Source organism: Pelodiscus sinensis, chromosome 17 (genome assembly GCF_049634645.1).
Source record: "Pelodiscus sinensis isolate JC-2024 chromosome 17, ASM4963464v1, whole genome shotgun sequence".
NCBI lineage: Eukaryota > Metazoa > Chordata > Testudines > Trionychidae > Pelodiscus > Pelodiscus sinensis.
Genome location: NC_134727.1, coordinates 5,119,150 through 5,137,730, shown reverse-complemented (window position 1 = coordinate 5,137,730; position 18,581 = coordinate 5,119,150). Strand labels below are relative to the sequence as shown.

The window sequence follows — 18,581 nt, the reverse complement described above, 5'->3', positions numbered from 1 at the left end:
GGTGCTGATACAACCGCCACTATGCAGAAGGTGGCAACAACAGCAGCAACAGCTGCCATACTCACAGCACCGCTCACCCACTGAAGAGGGCGCCGACAAAAACGGGGACGGTGCTGCTAGCAGAAGCACTGACAACGGCACTGGGGAGAGCATGCTCGATGCCAGCTCCCGGCTCTGCAGTACAAGTGCTGAAAGGCTGGTACCACATAATAGCATGAAAACATACGAGCCTTAGGGGACTGGCCATAATACCTCTGCTGGCACTGGCTCCATTCATAACACATAGCAACTTACCATACCTGCCTCAGTTTACTGCCACAGCGAATCTGGCAGTGACATCAGTGCCAGGAACACCTCTACCATCCCACCCCCCTGGGGCACCCTAAATTCCTCCAGGCTCAGCTTCTAACCATTATCGGCTTCAATGCCCTCGCCACTGTGTGGGGAGGATGAAGAAGGATCTCTATACAAGACTATCTCAAGACCGTTGTCACCTAAGCCAGAACAGGATCAACAGTGGCAACAAACACAATGGCTCCTACCACCCATGGCACCCAGTTGGCCTTACTGGGACCCGTGGGCAGCCTACAGACTCCTACAACCCCAGATACCTCAGGGGTACCAGACCCAGGAGTCCCCCAAGAACTCTCCTAAACCATCTGCTTCATCAGGGGAAGGAGAGGAAATGGATGTCACAGGGATGGAAAGAACTTTGGACTTAATACCAAATGATCATCTTTCTACGAGGAGTAAGGGATGGCTTGAAAGAGCACTTTATTTTGAAATTTGGCGCCATATAGACGTGCCAAATTTTGATAGCCTTTTTTGAAATTAAATGGAAAAAAGATATGCTTTTTTCGATTTTAGAGTGCAGTCTAGATGTAGCCACAGTAAAAATCCTTACGAATAATTGTTCCTTCTGGGGTCTTCAATCAGAGGTCCCCTTTGCCTATGAGTCGGGGTCATCTGACTCCATCACATTACACTTTCCTCAAATCCACAGAGGACATATTGAAAGGTCCAAGATACAAAGGTGGGAAGAAGATGAGGGTTGGGAAACAGATGACCACACTCCAACAGCAGCCACTAACTATCTGCATGAAAGCACATATAAGGCTAGAGATTAAAGATAATTGCATAGAGACAGTGCCTCCATTCAGCTGGCTCTTTCCTTCTGTAGGAAGGGGGAGAGGGGAGCTGACCTTCCTGTTTTCTTATCTTGGGGCTGAGGAGCAAACCTTCATTTCCTTGACCAAAGAATTTTGAGAAAACTCTATAGTGAGTAGCTGAAATGGGGGGTTGCGAAGAAGTGATAAGCTGAAGGAATGGTCTATGGAGGGTCTCAGAACTTGAATGAATTTTAAAGTAAGTGTCATCAAAGTCTCTCCAAAACTATAAAATTGTATATTAATGTTCCTTTGTGTCTTAGAAATAAAAGTAAAGATTAGCATATGTATCACTACACTTTATCTGGTTTTGCAAAACATTTTAAATACAGAGCAGAATGATTTATCATAAATACTTGTATTAAAAATCATGTCCCTCTTATTTGAGTTCTGTGGTACATTTTAGCAGCTATTTTGTCTTTGCTTGTGTCCTTCCCATTTGATTATCATCATGGGGGTTATGTGTATGACCTTGTTTAGATCAGAGTAACCTCAATAATTGAAAGGGAATTATCCCTGATTTACACGAATATGAGAAATTAAGATCAGGCCTTTATTGCATATGTGTGTACTTAAGGAAGACTTCGCTGAATGGGCCTGGGCGGTGAAAAATCATTGCTTTTCAGTTGTGTACTTTCAGAATGTGTCACTGTAAAGCTTGGGGGAGATTAAATGAAGCTTTGTGGTATACAAATGAAGAATTGAGCAAAGAATGTGAAAAAAAAACTTTAAACATTTTGTAAATTAGAAATTCCATCAACTATTCGATTAGTTGATTAATCAAATTGTTTAACATCCCTAGTCTGTCCAGTCCACTTTAAAAAGTCTTCAGGGATGAAGCTTCCATTTCTACTCCCACAGACTCTTCCACGGTTGTATGTCATACAGAACTATTTTGTGCCGATGTGGTTGCTTATTACAGGGTTTTTCTTTCTTTTTAATTTAGGACGTCTGGCATGGCTGGTATATCTTGTTGGTACTGTTGTAGGAGGAAGATTAACTTACACCAGTACAGATGAACATGATGCCATGGATGGAGAATTATCCTGCCGGTAAGTGTATTGTTAAATCAAACCAAGCCAGGGGTTATACGATTTTTTAAACATCTATTGGTAAAAGAGAAGAGCCCAAACTCTGCCTAATTGTTGTATATGACATTGGCATCTGCTACAAACTCAAGGGCTGTATTTAATTTATATGAATTTGAGCTGATTTCAACCCTGCTCCTTCATTTTTCAATCTGGTGGTGTAGTTCTAGATTTCAGCACTTAGGCTGTGTCCAGACTCCATGCCTCCGTCGACGGAGGCATGTAGATTAGCCAGATCGGAAGAGGGAAATGAAGCCGCGATTAAAATAATCGCGGCTTCATTTAAATTTAAATGGCTGCCCCGATCTGCCGATCAGCTGTTTGTCGGCAGATCGGGAGAGTCTGGACGCGATGCCCCGACAAAGAAGCCTTTCTTCATCGACACAGGTAAACCTGGTTTCACGAGGCTTACCTGTGTCGATGAAGAAAGGCTTCTTTGTCGGGGCATCGCGTCCAGACTCTCCCGATCTGCCGACAAACAGCTGATCGGCAGATCGGGGCAGCCATTTAAATTTAAATGAAGCCGCGATTATTTTAATCGCGGCTTCATTTCCCTCTTCCGATCTGGCTAATCTACATGCCTCCGTCGACGGAGGCATGGAGTCTGGACACAGCCTTAGTGTTTTCATCCTGGTCTGGGTGGCCAGGCAGAAAGTGAATTAGAGCAAGAATTTCAAACGTGATCTCTCCTTCTCTGTACCCTACTTTCTGAGAGTCCAACTTTGGATGATTGTGGGCTGAGCATTTGCACCTACCATTTGTGATATAGGTAGACTTAAAAAGGTAGTTATTATTTATTATGTGCATAGCCTTAAAATGGTAGCTTTGCTAATTGTTGCTTTTATCACTTGTCCATTTCCTGCATTTCTTCCTTCATTTTAATTACATGAGTTTGCAAATAGGGAACTGCAACTGCAGATGCTTAGCACCTTTGAAAATTAAGCAATAGACATTTGAAGTTAATACTCAAAATTTGATGCCACTTTTAAAAATATGGGCTTTAACCTGTCTCTTCGGTTCGGAGTTTATTGAAGCACAGACTGGGGGGAGGCTATTGTGGATGACAGGATGTTCCTGTGGTACATAGGAGAGTCGCACTTGCCCTGGCTTCACACACAGAACACTTGAAAAAGCGACTTCACACAGAGGAGGCTGTGAAGGCTAGAACTATAACAGAGTTTAAAGTGAAGCTAGATAAATTCATGGAGATTAGGTCCATAAAAGGCTATTAGCCAGGGGTAGGAATGGTGTCCCTGGCCTCTGTTTGTCAGAGGCTGGAGATGGATGGCAGGAGACAAATCACTTGATCATTGTCTTCGGTCCACCCCCTCTGGGGTATCTGGTGCTGGCCACTGTCGGCAGACAGGCTACTGGGCTAGATAGACCTTTGGTCTGACCCAGTACGGCCATTCTTATGTTCTTATGACTTACACACTTATAATTAGCCAGAGATGCCTGTATCTACATCCTCATGTCAGGCTTCACTAATCCATCTTAGGGTATGTCTACACTGCAGAGTTTTTTCGAAAAAGCAGGTTTTTTTGGAAAAAAAAAAAGTTATTTACATCCACACTGCAATCGCATTCTTTTGAAAAAAAAATCGAAAGAACAGAGGGGTTTTTCTGACATTGGTAAACTTCTTTCTACGAGGAAGAAGTCTTTTTCTGGAAAAGCTCTTTCAGAAAAAGGCATGTGTGGACGGGGAAGAGGAAGTTCTTTCGAAAGAAGAGGAAAGAGGAAAAAAACACAGGTGTCCCAGTGGCCACTCTGTCCATAGTAATCATAGCTTAAATGCAAGATAGCAGCCATTCAGTGTGGACACTATCTTTTGAAAAAGCAGATCACTTTTTCGATGCGCTTTTGCTGTGTATACACTCTCTTTTGGAAGACGTTTTTTCGGAAGATCTCTTCTGGAAAAGCTGCTTCCAAAAGAAGTCTGCAGTTGAGACACAGCCTTGGACTCTGCATCATTATGGATGTTCTACTATATTATTAAATGTGAGGCTTATTTTAAAACACATACTTTCTGGCTTCTAATCCAAAAATTGCACATATCAGAAATAGAAAAAAATCACAGTAATTTTCAGAGCACCCAAATGACTAGTCAAAAAATTAGTACTTTAAGAATTAAGTATGAACAGGAGAAGAATGAAAAGGAGAAGCAAGAGCTTGTTAATTTTAGAAATAAGGACCCAGATTTTTAATTAGGGTAAATCAAAATAGCCCTTTTGAAATCAATACAGATATGCATAAATATATCAGCTAAGGGTCTAGCCCAAAGACACAATTTTTATGCAGGCCTCCTTAAGTAGTAAAGAATGGGGTAAGAGAGTGATACAAAAAATTACCACATTCCACATAAACAAGATTCGTTTTCTGAATAGAATGTTTTTCATTTTCCACTAAACGCAGTTTTGTACCCTTAAAGTAGTTTTACTTTGCATTTGCATTTTAAGTCCTGATGCTCTTTAGCTGTAGTAACTAATGCTTTCATTATATTGATGCTGCACTAAGAAAAAGAGCATTTTGCAAGTTGACAGAAGTATAAAAATGTATTTCAAGTGACAAAGCCTAGTTTAGCAATAAGCGTGGTGCTGATGTGCAGCTGTGAGCAGTGGTCATTTCAGTAGTTCATAAAAGAAGGAAATGTAAGGAAGAAAAGTAGCAAACAGTAGTTTAGGCAAATAAATAATTGCTGATGGACCCATAAAAATTAGCTATCAGAATATAATTTATGTCTTTGAATAGTCCGCCTGAGAATGTTTGTTTTCTCTTGGCATTAAGAGTTTTTCAGCTGATATCCTTGATGGATGCCCAGTTACCACGCTCTAGTAATGAAAAAGTAGAACTCGCAATTCTCTGGTTTTTGGATCAATTCCGTAAAACATATGTGGGGGACCAGCTCCAGCGTACCTCAAAGGTTAGTCTTTGCAGCAAACAAGACGTGTGTAATTAAAATGATGAAATGGGTTACTTTTGTATGTATAAAAATACGTGCCAGAGTGAAAACTGAAGACATTATCAGTTTTTAATTAATTTTACAATTTTTTTTGATTCTCTGAGAAGATTTACTACTGTGTATATGTAAAGGTTTGGCATGCAGACAGTTAATATTTTTAAAAGTTGTATTCATTTAGCAGTTTTAGGTTACTTTGCATTTCAATTTTTTATTTCAAACATTTAACTGGGTTCTGCTATATTGTGTTATATTTCACAGCTGGGTACACAAGATTTATTCTTTTAATAGTTCTTTTCTTTTGACAGTTATTCATTTATGCAGTTTCCACTGTATTTCTCACATTACTTGGCTTTTCTGCATTTTAAATAGGGAAAAGGGAAAAGTAAGATGCATTCTTGGAAGAAGCAGCAGTTAATTCACCTTAACTGTAGGGGACAGTCATAATATAGATGTTATAAAGAGAGCATCAGTAAGACAAGATCAATTGATCTTGAGAAAGATTGAAGGAATTTTGTTTGAGCCCCAAGCGAATCTTTAGCAAGACTTTTGACAGTGACTAAGATTTTGGTTTTACTTATGTAGTATTGCAATCATGCTTTTCTGGTGAATGGTCCCAAACCACAGAATTCTTTTATCCCCTTTTAGTTTGAATCATAGTTTAGGGTTATTGAATAGCTCCTTACTTTGATATTAAAGATTAAAGTTTTATACTATGCTGAATTGCTTTTTCATAGAAACTTCAGTGTTGCTTCACTTGCCAAACCTATTTCGTGTTTTTTCCAATATGATGCATTGTTTCATAATATTACGGTAACAGATTCTGCTCCTGCTTGAATCGGACAAAATGCCTAAGCTATGTCTACACTACCAGGTTATTTCATAGTAAGTTATTTTGAAATAATAACTCTCGAAATAACTATTGTGAAATAAGCTTATTCCTCTTCACAAGCAGGAATTATTATTATGAAATAAGCGCATTATTTTGAAATAACAGGCGTGTTAGGGTGAACAGTCGCCTTGCTGTTTCGAAGTAAGGGGAGTTATTTTGAAATAGCTCCCCAGTGTAGGCATGTCCCTTGTGACTGAAATTCAGTGGACGCAAAATTGTCATAATCATTCTGATCAATAATATCTGATTTCTGTCGGGTAAGTGTATTGCTTTCCTAATTCTCCTTATTGTGTGTGGATTCTTGCTGTCTGGACGGGTGCTGAATGGACGTGATTTGTTAATGCACGATGACCTATTACCATGCTGGTGTAAGGCTAGTGCTAAGGTACAATTAGGGGAAGAATTTGGATCTGGGTGAAATGATGTCCTAAAAATAAGTATTAACATTCAGATGCCTGAAGTTTCCCCGCCCAAAGAAGGATGTAAAGCTTGAGTTCTTGCACATTAAATCATAACATAATGCGCAAGAATCTTATGGCGAATTGTGTATTTTACTATTTGAAAAGTCTTAAGATTGCTGCCACAACTGCCATTTACATGGAAGTTTAAATAGCTAATAGCTTAAATATTACTAAATACCATAAATGTTTTTTATTCAATGTATTGTAGATCCCTAGTAAGGAAAATAATACAACTAGTTTTATTTCAAGAGTTAAGGGGAAATGATGTAAGAATGTCAGGATTTCTGTTTTCCCTAGATAGATGTGCATGGTTCAAAGCAGTAGTCCATCAAGCCAAGGACCCTGCCTTTGGGTAATGGCCATTATCTCATTTGTGACCAAACTATCATGGTGGTTTGGGAAGGATTTCTTATAGAACTACTAATGATGAAGAAAATTACCAAGGTCAGTTTTAAAAGTCTATTTATTATATTAGGAATGGAACATCTAATTTGATTGCTACTTAATGTCCATCATATGCCCATTTTTATATCTTTCACCACTATAATTTTAATTTGAAGACATATTGTACTTCATTTTTTTTCTCCCACTCAGGGCCAAATTCTAGTCCTATTGACCTCATCACTTTAATCCTTTGAGGCCCTATCACTCCCCTTCTGCATTAAAACCTGATAGAGGAAGAGGTTTGCCCCAGAATGTTCCATTATGAGGACTGTACCCAAGTACACAAAGGTAGGGATGCCAGATGGTTTCAACAAAAATACTGGACATACTTGACGTTGCATCACAATCTACATTACATCTTATTTAGAAAATACCAGACATTTATATTTTCTCAGTTTGTTTCCGGAACAGAAAGCTCAAATACTGGACTGTCCGGTTCTAAACCGGACACCTGGCAACCAACCCTACACAAAGTCAGAGCAGACCTATGCATGGTGCATCCATTCTGCATGTTGGTCCGACCCCTAATTTTTCTTTTGTCGACAGAAGTTGCATATCTGTTCTTGCAGTTAGCCCCTTGTGTGTGTAATCCTGTGTGTAGCGCTCCACTGAAGTTGGTGTTTTTTTAAAAACTGATCCCAAACTATATTTGATATTGTATGCGAAAAACAGAAAGCAGAACTCTGCTGTCCTTCCATTATTTTTTCCTGCTGTAGTGGCATTTGTAGCAGCAGATGGCATTCTATCCTCGCAGTTGTAAATCCTGCTGTACTGCATACTGCTGGCAGGCATCTAGGAATATGAAATAAAAGGATTCACACTTGGAAGCAGAAAAACAGATTGATATCAATTGGCTAAGTTAATATCCATTTATATAAACATTCAAGATTGTTGTATAGAGTTTTGTTTACAGAACAGATAATGGATATTCTGTGTATTTCAGCCATATTTAGATATAGTTTGAAATAGTTTTATATGAACATTGTTAAATTTGATCTTATGTTTATACTCAGAAACAAGCAGTAATTAGAGAAAATTTCGTAATCTGATTTAATTGCAAGATTTGTTCCCACAGTTAGTGTAATTTAACAAAATTTATTTTGGCTTATTGGTATAAATTAGGAGCTATATTTAAAAAAATATCCAAAGCCTGGTATAGCAATTAAGAATTAACATCAGATATCAAATACATAGATTGTAGGAATGTATATGGCAACAAAAATAATTCAGCAAATTCATTGCTTACGATCTCTTGTTCATTAAACAGTCATCCAGGTTTTTGGGGTTTTTTTAATAAACAGAAAAAGTCTTCAAGGCTTCTCCCATGGTGCCACTACTTATTTGTGGTACCATTGAAGATATGCTACTTTATCCTAGTATATTACTCTTACATTGACAATAAAGTCTTTCCGAGTTGTATACATTAACATATGCAATGTGTTTATACGTACTGATGGGTACATATTCTATAGTGCAGCACTACTTATTGCACTGTTCAAAAACTGTAGTATGTGGACCAAGGAGACTAACTCCATTCTAAGGGTGATCAGTTCATGCCATATTGCTGACACGGGCCCTGTTAGTGTAGTAGGAAAGAGGTGTGGCTGGAACTGCCCTGGGCTGTGCTGGTCTGGGGCTGTGTTCAACTCTTTGGCCAACCGATAGCCGTTCTAATAATGGTACTTGGGGTGTGCCCCAAAATGAATAGCATTTGAATCAAAACAGTGAAAGGTGAACTTAAAACCATGTTTGTGCCACCACCATCTATTAGCAGATCAGTCTCACATGAGGCTCTGGCCCATTATTACAGTAGCTAAAGTCTTATTTACTACAGAACATCTTGTGCTTTATTTTTTCACTCTTTCATTAAATGAGGTTGATGTCAATATTCTTAACTTGTGGCTAATATGTACATTTATTATAGACTGAGTTGCTGTGCATCTAGTATGTGAAGTTAAAAACGTACACGTGTACATATATACTCAGATCAAAATCTATTCCACATACTGGGCATACTGTGTATTTTTTAAAACAAAAGACTCCTTTTAACTGACAGCCCCTTTGTAATGTCTGTGGTTTTGTGTTTTGAGTATGGTAATAAGTGTGTGCTAGATTGGAAGGTGTAGTTCTTGTGGTTTTACAAATATACTTTATCATTAATATGCATTTTTAAAAAGGAAGTTAACTTCAAAATGTGCTAAAGGAATTCAGAATCATGTTGTTTAGTGGCCTCTGTCTTCAGTTTTCTTCCCTATTCCCATTCCGCCTTCCCCCCACATCATCATGGATTAAGAATTATGTCTGTCTTATTTATGAACTTGTCACCTTTCCTTTGTACAACATGTGATGCTCTTTAATAGCATTTAACATTGGTTTATATTTTTAGGATTGGGTCATTCTACAGCAATTTCCAAAACACTTAGAGGCAGAATTGAGTCTGTTTACACCTTAGGGCGAGGACAGCCTTGTAGAAGCAGCTTTAGTGCTTTGATTTGGGTGTGGCACTTAATAGAGTTTATAACAGATTAGCCCTGCTAGGATCAGCAGTGATCGTCTTGAGGATTAGTGTGATCGGCTAGGGAGTGTCTTGGTTAAAATGTACAGATTCCCACATCTTGGCCCTGTGGCCCTGAAACCTGTTCCATTAATCTGGCTGCATATGATCTGCAGTGTATGAACTCCACAAATTTTGGGAGGAGACCAGAACTGGATCCAGTAGCTCCAATGAGCGTGTCTACCTCTTTACCTATTTGTGCATATGGTCTAAGAGGGTGAGTTTTAGCTCTTAATCCAAATAGTCAGGTTTAGCAAGTATATATCTGACAGCTTTAAAAGTATTTGTAAAGAAAAACATTTTCAGTTCCACATTCAATTGTGAACCATTTTAAAATAAAAGTTTCAAATTTGAAACCTAATGGATCAGATTTGAGGCTTAGTCTGAGAATGTAACAAGGGTTGATTGTCTTTCCAAGGCTCTGTCTTAACCCCAGTATAGGTTTGAGTAGTTGAGGACTTTTCTAATCTACACTAAATGGCAGTGGTTTCCAAGGGACCACACGCTAGTTTAGGAATAATGGGATGCAATGTGTTCTGACCTGCCATGTTTCTTCCTGTCCTTAAAATGTAGGAGTGCAACTGTAGAGAATTCTAGAGAAAGAACAAGCTCTCGTGCCCAGCTGGGGTGATAGTCAGTTTTACTCTGCTTGTACCAGCAGAGCCATCCAGTATTCTCATCTGGGTGGTAGAAGGGCAAGTGGGAGAAATTACTATATTTTAGTTATCCACAGTAGACGTTATTCCTAGGTTGGAGCATGATAGTGAAGTGTTTTAACCAATTAATTATTATGGTGAAGGGAAAGGATCTCTTGTTATATATTATGTATAATACCTTAACATTGCACCTATTTATGTATCTAATCATTATAAAGAAGGTCAAGTTATTAAATAATATTTGGGACCACAAACACGTTACAATGTTTTTTCCAATCTTTTAGCTTGTAAATATAAAAGATCAGTTTTTGAGGAATAGAGCTGCATCATATAAAGAATAATTAGATTTAATATTAGACATCAATGTACTTGTAAGGGAAGTAAGGAACAAAACATGTTGATTTTTAGGATAATTTTCAGCCTCAGGAAATGTAATTTGCAATTGCTCAAAGTACATTTCAAGAGTATTCTAACATCATTCATACACTTTTTGACTTTAGGGCTAGGTTCATTCTCTAATGCAGAACATTACATTGACATGTGTTGATATCCCTTCACTACATTCATTCATTATTTGATTGTCTTCTCTGCAGGCATGGTAACATTAGAGCTAGTAGGAACAATAAATATATGTACAGAATTTGTTTACTTTGTCTCTAATCCTGTAAGGCCTTACACATGGTAAGATCCGTGTGCAGAGCCCCATGGACTTCACTGGGGAGCTGTGTGGGTGCAGGCATTGGCCTGTTCAAGCTGCATAACAGGATCGGGGCATTAGTGTCTTGTGATTAATGATATCTTAACACTTTTGAGTGATGACCCTTCTTCTGAGCTGTAAAAAAATATATTCACTGTTTTATTTCATTACAAGAAAGTAAAGGATTGCTGTGCTGACAGGTGGTGGAAATTAGCAGGCAGTTTTGAAATTGTGCTGTGCACTAGAAATTAGATCTCATTTTAATTCAGCTTTTCCCAACTAGTAAATGAGGTTAATGCCATACATATTCAGCTGATATGGATGAAGAAATTGATATAAAGTAGATCAACATAGCTACAGGGCTAGTTTAATTTATAGGTAAAGAGGCAGTGATAAATGGAAGTAATGTAGTAGTGGTCACTAAACTCCTCAGCCATCAGGGATTCAATAGTGTTAGTTGCTCATTAAAGGTATTGTCGGGGTGCATCAAATAGAAATTTGAAAAGGAATAGCCAACTAACCCCTAATTATCAAAATACAGAAAATACTAATTATGCCTTAATTAGCTTTTCTTTTAATGTACTGAAATTGTTACTTTTTGTGTAGCACAAATGGATAGTTATAACAACAATAAATAGGTTGTTTTAATAACTTTCTCTTACCTCTGGGAAAACAGCACTCCAATTTTTAATATGCAATAATGCTTCTCTGTAGCCTGTAGGAGATGAAAATTATTAAGTAGCTTTATTTTTTGAAGATTTTACAGCAGCTTTGGGAAGAATTATTTCACTATGCATCAATTATTTTTAATTGAAGTGAATATTTTTCAGATTGCATGAAATGCCTCTAATTTGAGTTTAACATCTAGAGTTTGTTAAGGAAGCATTGTAATGAGAACTGGGTGCAACTTCCCTCCATAACATATTCGAGTAGGGGTCTGGAATGATTTCAGTTTCAAAAGATAGAAAGAGGAGGCAACAATTTCTTTTAATGTAGATAAAACTGAAATAAGCCATGACATCCTTATAATTTACAAATACTCAGGTTATTTAAAAACTTGTATTGGAGAATAGGGTATTGTCATGCACATATTGTTAGTTAATGATCATGGGGAATTAAGTTATGGATAAAATAGAGGTGTTTGTTTAATCTGGAGTAATGTTCAGTAATATGTGGAAGAAGTTACATAAAGACCATAATAATTTACATCATAGAGACAGATCTTCACTTTAGTGTTTTTCACAGCATGGCTACTAGACTATACACCACAGCAACAGTTGCTATTCTTAAAGTGCTTGATCCAAAGCTCATGAAGTCAGTGGAAAGTCTTGCACCTTGAGAGAGAGAGAGAGAGAGATCCGGCGCAGCTGTCCAAGCCTATCACTCTTTATAGTCAAAGCCCGGGTCTCTGCTACTTTACTTATCATATTATGTGTGTTGTGTTTAGGTGGATAATACCAGAAATAACAGTATTCTCCTAACATCTGAAGCAGCTAAGGAAAACTTACTTACTGTTTTGACAGGTAGGAAAGAATGAATAGGTCAGGGGGCCTGGAATAAGTGCCAAAATTGTGAGTCATAGAGTTATTTTGCTCCCCTTTCCTCAAAGACTCTTAGCCCTAAACATGAACAAAATACTGTTAATATAACCATCCAAGAAGTAACTGGTTTCAAGCCTTCAGAATAAAAATTGTAAAGGTGGCACAGAATGATAAGTTCGCTCACTGTTTAGTGTGATTAACATGCCTTTCTAGCTGGTGAAAACTGTTACACACAAAGTTGAATTGAGCATACCTGCAGCCTTTTTTTGATTGATGGGCAATTGAAGTCTGTGAATTTGTCTCTGCTTTTGAAGGGAAATCTTACTTGTAAAAAATATAGAAAGTGGGATGAGAAAATTCAAGGCTTCTACAAAAAACCCTGGTTCTTTCTCCTTCAGAAATACCATTTTTGTTTCCTAGTCACTAAATTAGTGTCTGGTCATTGGTGTTTACATTTTCTCTCCAGGGCACACCGTATAAGTTGGCTCCATCCAGTTCTTGATAGGGCAAGTGATACCAGCTCAAGGAAGTATTTATTATTCTGACCTGGCCTATACTTAAAAGTTAGGCTGACTTAACTGTAGTCCTTGGGAATATGAAAAATTAACACCCATGAGCACTGTAGCTGCACTGATCTAACTCCCTGGTGTTAGGGATATGGGTGATAGGAGAGGGATCAGTTAAGGATTACCTGTTGTGTTTCCTCCCTGGGCTAGATGGGCCGTTAGTCTGACCCAGTATGGCCGTTCTTATGAGGATAGGTCAACAGAAACATTCTTCTGTTGACCTAGTTACTACTTCTTGGAAAGGTGGATTACCTACATCAGTGCCTCTCAACCTTTCCAGACTACTGTACTCCTGTCAGGACTCTTATTTGTCTTGCATACACACCTGTGTCACCTCACGTAAAAACTGCTTGCTTACAACATCGGGCATAAAAATACAAAAGTGTCACAGCACACTATTACTGACAAATTGCTCACTTTCTTATTTTTACTATATAATTACAAAATACATAAAATGAAATATAAATATTGCGCTTATATTTCAATATAATACTTGGGTCCATTTTTCATTTGAGCCTTGCCTGAAGCCCAAGTCCCAGGCGATGAGGCTGAAACAGGACACTTAGTTTCACAGGATCCCCGTGGTGTGGAACTGTGATCAGTTATCCTGCTTGCCACCCCCTAATGCCGGCTCTGCACTTGTGACCCCTGTAAACTTGTACTATGGCCCTCAGGTTGAGACACTAATCTAGATGAGGTGAGTACCTCCAGGGATATATGTACCCCTGATTGAGAACCACTGACCTCCATTGTTATAGTACCACCGCACCACAATTGTGTGTCTCTAGTGCACTGCTCAGTGCTATATCGTTGACATGGTTTCCAAGAGTCTTGCCTTAATTCTTCCCTGGGAGCAGGGAAGTAACTTTGTCACACCAAGTGGGTAACCTACTCTAGACAGCCAGCGCTTCAGAATATATTACACACTGTGGTTACAAATCAGTTTATATAAAACTGTGTGTCTCATATTTGTGCTATTTCTTTGTAAGCTGACATGGCACAACATGCTGTTGTCCTTGTTAGTAAATGATTTATCTTTCTAAATCCCCCTTTAGCAAGAACTGAGATCCAACAAACGGTATGTCTATATTGCAGTCAAGGGGTGTGATTACAGTTCAGGTAGGCTAGCTTTAATCGAGCTTGGCTGTCTAAAAACAACAGTGAAGACACAGTGGCATTGGTGTTACAAGCCCCTTAGGAGCCCTGAGTACATACATGCATTCTAGCTTGCACTGGGGTCGGCATCACCATGTCTTTATCGCTGATTTTAGCAGCAGTAGCTAGATTAAAGATAGAACAAGTTTGCCTTTCTGAACTGTAATCAAAGCTATGGATTAAACACTTTATGCAATTTATGAGACTTTGTGACATGGTTTGTTATGGTCCACAGTACACTTTATGTAAGGGGGCTAGTACTTGTTTAGCAGAAACTTTAGCAGCCTTTTATTTACACTTATATGTTGCATTCTTCAGTGAAATAATAGCAGGGGTTCTCAAGACATAGCAAAATAGTGAGCTCAAGGCTTCATACTAATGCAAGGTTTTCAATTTGTGTCCATTTTTTACCATTTTAATGTTATTGAACCTTTTATGCAAAATGTTACATTTTTTGTGAACTTCCATAAGGTTTTTCATTATCCACACAGATCATAACCAAATATTTGATTAGTAATTCTATTTCATTCGGTGTAGGAAGTCTGTGGTAGCAGATATAGGATAAAACCCACTTGGCAGCATGACATTCAGCTTCCTTAACTACAAGAATATTCTTTTTCTTGATACAGTTTCCTGTCTCATCTCTACACATCATCCAACTTCTTCAGGAAATCAGGCAAGATCCTCTAGACAAACAGCTGCATTCACTACACAAACGGGATTCATTCCCTCGTGACCACCCAGTCCATGTACGGGGATGGCAGGTGTCCTCGGGGGAGGGGGAGAGGGAAACATGACACTTATGTAATTAAATGCTACACCAAAGTGCCTGAGTTACAAGGGTATTAAAATTGAGGTTGAATGGGCAACCTTAATTCTGGTATTTCCTAACTTTTGAATATTTTACATTGCAGCCTTAAAATATGCTTTATATATATATGACATTCATTTATCGCTACTGTACAATGTGATTATGAACATTCAGTCTATTTATTCACCACTGCTACTACCTACATGAACATTTGTACAGTTAGTATTTAATCCTATATTTGTAATCAAGACATTGGTTTCCATAAAGGTCTGTTGTATTAGAGAGAATACTTTTCTAATAAAATATCAAGCAATCTTAAAAATAAATAATTATCCTAGTTCAGTTCTGCAACTGGCTCTAACTCAGCTTTATTTTGTAGCTGCTAATAAAGGCACATTATCATGTTCAGGCATTGCAATTATCATTGAAATGTGTATGTCCATTAACCACAACATTAGGCTGAGGATATAATTACTGTCTAGAGCCAATATCTTTGTGAAGCTACATCTACGATGCTATTAAGCTATAAGCAATATTTGTAAACTAATATTTAAATGATTCTGAATTGATACCATCACTTGCAGACTTTAAAAGTAATACTGCATCCATTCAAATGATCGACTCCTTAAGTGCTTAGCAAATATATTATCAGGTTATTTGAATATGATTATAATTTGTGATTTGAGAGAGATTAGTATTTTTAATAGCAATTGCCCAGAACAAATTAATCTTGTGTGGTGAAGAGGAGGTATTGTGTATAAAGCCAAGTGCTGATACATCAGTGGCACAGTATGTCAGAAACAGCTGTGAGCATGCTCTGTTATAATAAGGATTGTATTGGAGGGCATTTGGTACAGAGATTCAACCATTTGAAAATATGTGCTATTTTACTAAGAAAGGAATAAGAAGAGGACTCTCCCCAAATCATATTTTAAACGTATAGTTGGAATGACAGTTAAGTGTATGTTCTTATATCACCCTGTTGGGAGGTATTCTGCTCCTATAATCAAGGGAAGATTTCTCATATCTTACGGTTCTCATTTTACATAAATCCAGATATTACAACTTCTGAACTAGATCAAATGGTTAATGCATAGTGTAGTATATGTGGTATCAAATCGATGCACAAGTGAAAAATGCGCTCTTCGGCTTTTGCTTCTTAGGTATTTTGTGGGTTTTTAAAAACAAAATACATATCTAGATCAGTCTTTAACTCCTGAGTACATTGCAACAGGATGGCAAACATTCAAGTTAACATTAAGAACTTGAACATTGAACAAAATGCATGCATTAATATTTTCCGTTTCACCAGCAAGTGAATATCATTCATTAATTCATTTATTCATTTCAGGAATTGGAAATGTCAAGCAAAGCCTCTGTTAGGAACTGCATGTTGTACTGGGTTCTTCTTGCAATGCTCTTCATTGTATTTTGAATATAAGTCTACTGGAAACACTTAAGAGTAACCAGGGGCAGCTTCCTTACTAATTCTTCCTAAAAGGCAAATGGTCTTCCTTTCCCTAATTTATTATCTATTTAAAACTTATTCATGTTGGACTTACATATTTGCTGTACTGTAACATTTGTTGGCAATCTATATTGGGGTGGGATCAGGAATGTTCTGTATGCTGTCAGGATTCTTAAAACAAAGCACTTTTAATAGAGCTGGTTGAAATTTTTCATCTGATTGATTTTCTGGTGAAAAATGTCCTTTTTGCAAAATCCAAAATGTTCTATAAGAAGATTTCAGCTTTGCCAAAAAAAAATGTAATTTTTCCATTGGGAAAACTGAGATGATTCCTCTCCCCTTCCCCCATAACTCCTCCCCCACCCTTCCCAGCCTAGAAGGCTCTTAAAGCACAAATGATAAGAGCTTTCTAGGAGGGCTGCCAAGGCCTCTTCCCCAGTTCTGTTACATGGAGAAGCAAAAACCCAGCTTCATAGACTGCTTCACTTCGCCTTCGTCCCTCCCTGCATACTAGGGCCGGCTACACAGAGACCCCAGGCACTCAGCCGCTTCCCTTTCTCTCCCCTCCCTCCCCCATCCGCTCCAAACTCTGAAGCTGAAGAAGCTGAGCATCCTAACTCTTCCTCCTATAGAGAGGCTGTGTGTCTGGGTTCTCTGCCTTTTGGGCTCCCAGAGCCAGTGGGGAGACCGGGGAGGCTAAGTAACTGGGCTCTCTGGCTTTTTGTCTGAGGAGAAGGCTGAATGGCCAGGCTCTCTATCTCCTTGGCCCCTTAGATGGGGGAAGGCAGAAAGGTTGCCTCTTGCCAGGCTGCCAGAGAGGCTGGAAGGCTGTTGTCAATTTCACTTTCTGGCTACGTGAAATTGACAAAAAACTTCCCAGCAAAAGGGCAATGGGGAAGGCAAAACATGCTGTTTGGGTTCTTTCAAAATGGAATTCTTGAAATCTCTTCCTCTTAAACATTGTGTGTTCTTGTTGATTCATCCCTGATCAGGATGAAGAAAAGGCATATTGTCTACCTGTGTAGTTCAGACACAGAGGTAAAAAATACAAAATAATAATATCACCAATACAAGTTGATCCTCTCTAGACTGGCACTCTGTGGTCCAGCAACATCCATGGCCTGGCATGATTTTAGTTAGCTGGGTGTCCATTTACCATGGGTGTGGCCAAGTTTCCTGTGATCCTGTAAAGTTTGTTTACAGCCACCAGTCCTGGGTCTCAGTGTTCTGTGCTGTTGTTTAGCTCTAATTTACCTCTAAATGTCTTCTTAGGAGCCCAGTAAGCAGTAGAAGTATGGGTAATGGTGCAAGACAATATTGACCTCCAGTGGTTCGGTAATTCTCTCGTTCAGCACTGGACAGGTCCCAAGGGTGCTGAATTACAGAGGTTCAACCTGTACATCTGTCAAATAAAAAGAAGCTTACAGGACACTCGATGGTTCTTGGGAGTAGTGGTGGATTATACTTCCTTCACTTTTAGGTTGCCTGAGCAAATCCTGCACAGGTCAATAATGACAGAAAGCATTTTAATCAAATAACTATTTAGCAAAATTAGCACTGTCTACAGAGAACCAAAGGATTTAATGGGCATGAAGAGTGACCACCTTTCTGACCTCTAGAGATGATCCCTTCAGAACAAGGAGGTTCAGGTCCCCCTATGGGCAACATCGGGAAGGCTGGGCATCTGCTGCTCGTTTTATACCTATGCTGTGGACACATGCATAAGCTCTACTTCATACGCACTACATTCATTTAATTGTAAAGGAATCATTTTTGTTAGGAAATAAATTTCCCCAGGCCACATTCTTTGAAGGTAACATTACGGATGGACAGACATCTCAGAGGGGGTAGCCATGGACTTTAGATGGATAGCCCAACTAACGTAGTCAAAATGTTAAAACTCTGTGGCTTTACAGTCAGCTTTAAGGTCTGCATTAAATATCACACATGAATTGTTATTCTCCAACTTAATTTCTGCCAGTCCAGTCTTTAGTATTTTTCATCTCTTTTGTCAAGCGTAAGTTCCAATAAGATGAATTCCCAATGCATACCATTTCCCGCTCCCCATCACTCCCACTCACATATAATCACACCTTAGATATTACTGTAAAATGTGTTCCCATTTA

The 18,581-nt window shown here is 38.5% G+C and overlaps 1 protein-coding gene across 2 annotated transcripts in view; it reads left to right on the top strand.

Moving 5' to 3' along the window:
• The window catches only part of RANBP17 (RAN binding protein 17), a 235,346-nt gene that overhangs the window by 47,175 nt on the left and 169,590 nt on the right, over nucleotides 1-18,581 (top strand). For both annotated transcript variants that reach the window (XM_025181074.2, XM_075900151.1), the window contains 2 exons: nucleotides 2,113-2,218; nucleotides 5,039-5,174. In XM_025181074.2, the coding sequence (XP_025036859.1) occupies nucleotides 2,113-2,218; nucleotides 5,039-5,174 (242 nt within the window). The remainder of the gene's footprint in view (nucleotides 1-2,112; nucleotides 2,219-5,038; nucleotides 5,175-18,581) is intronic.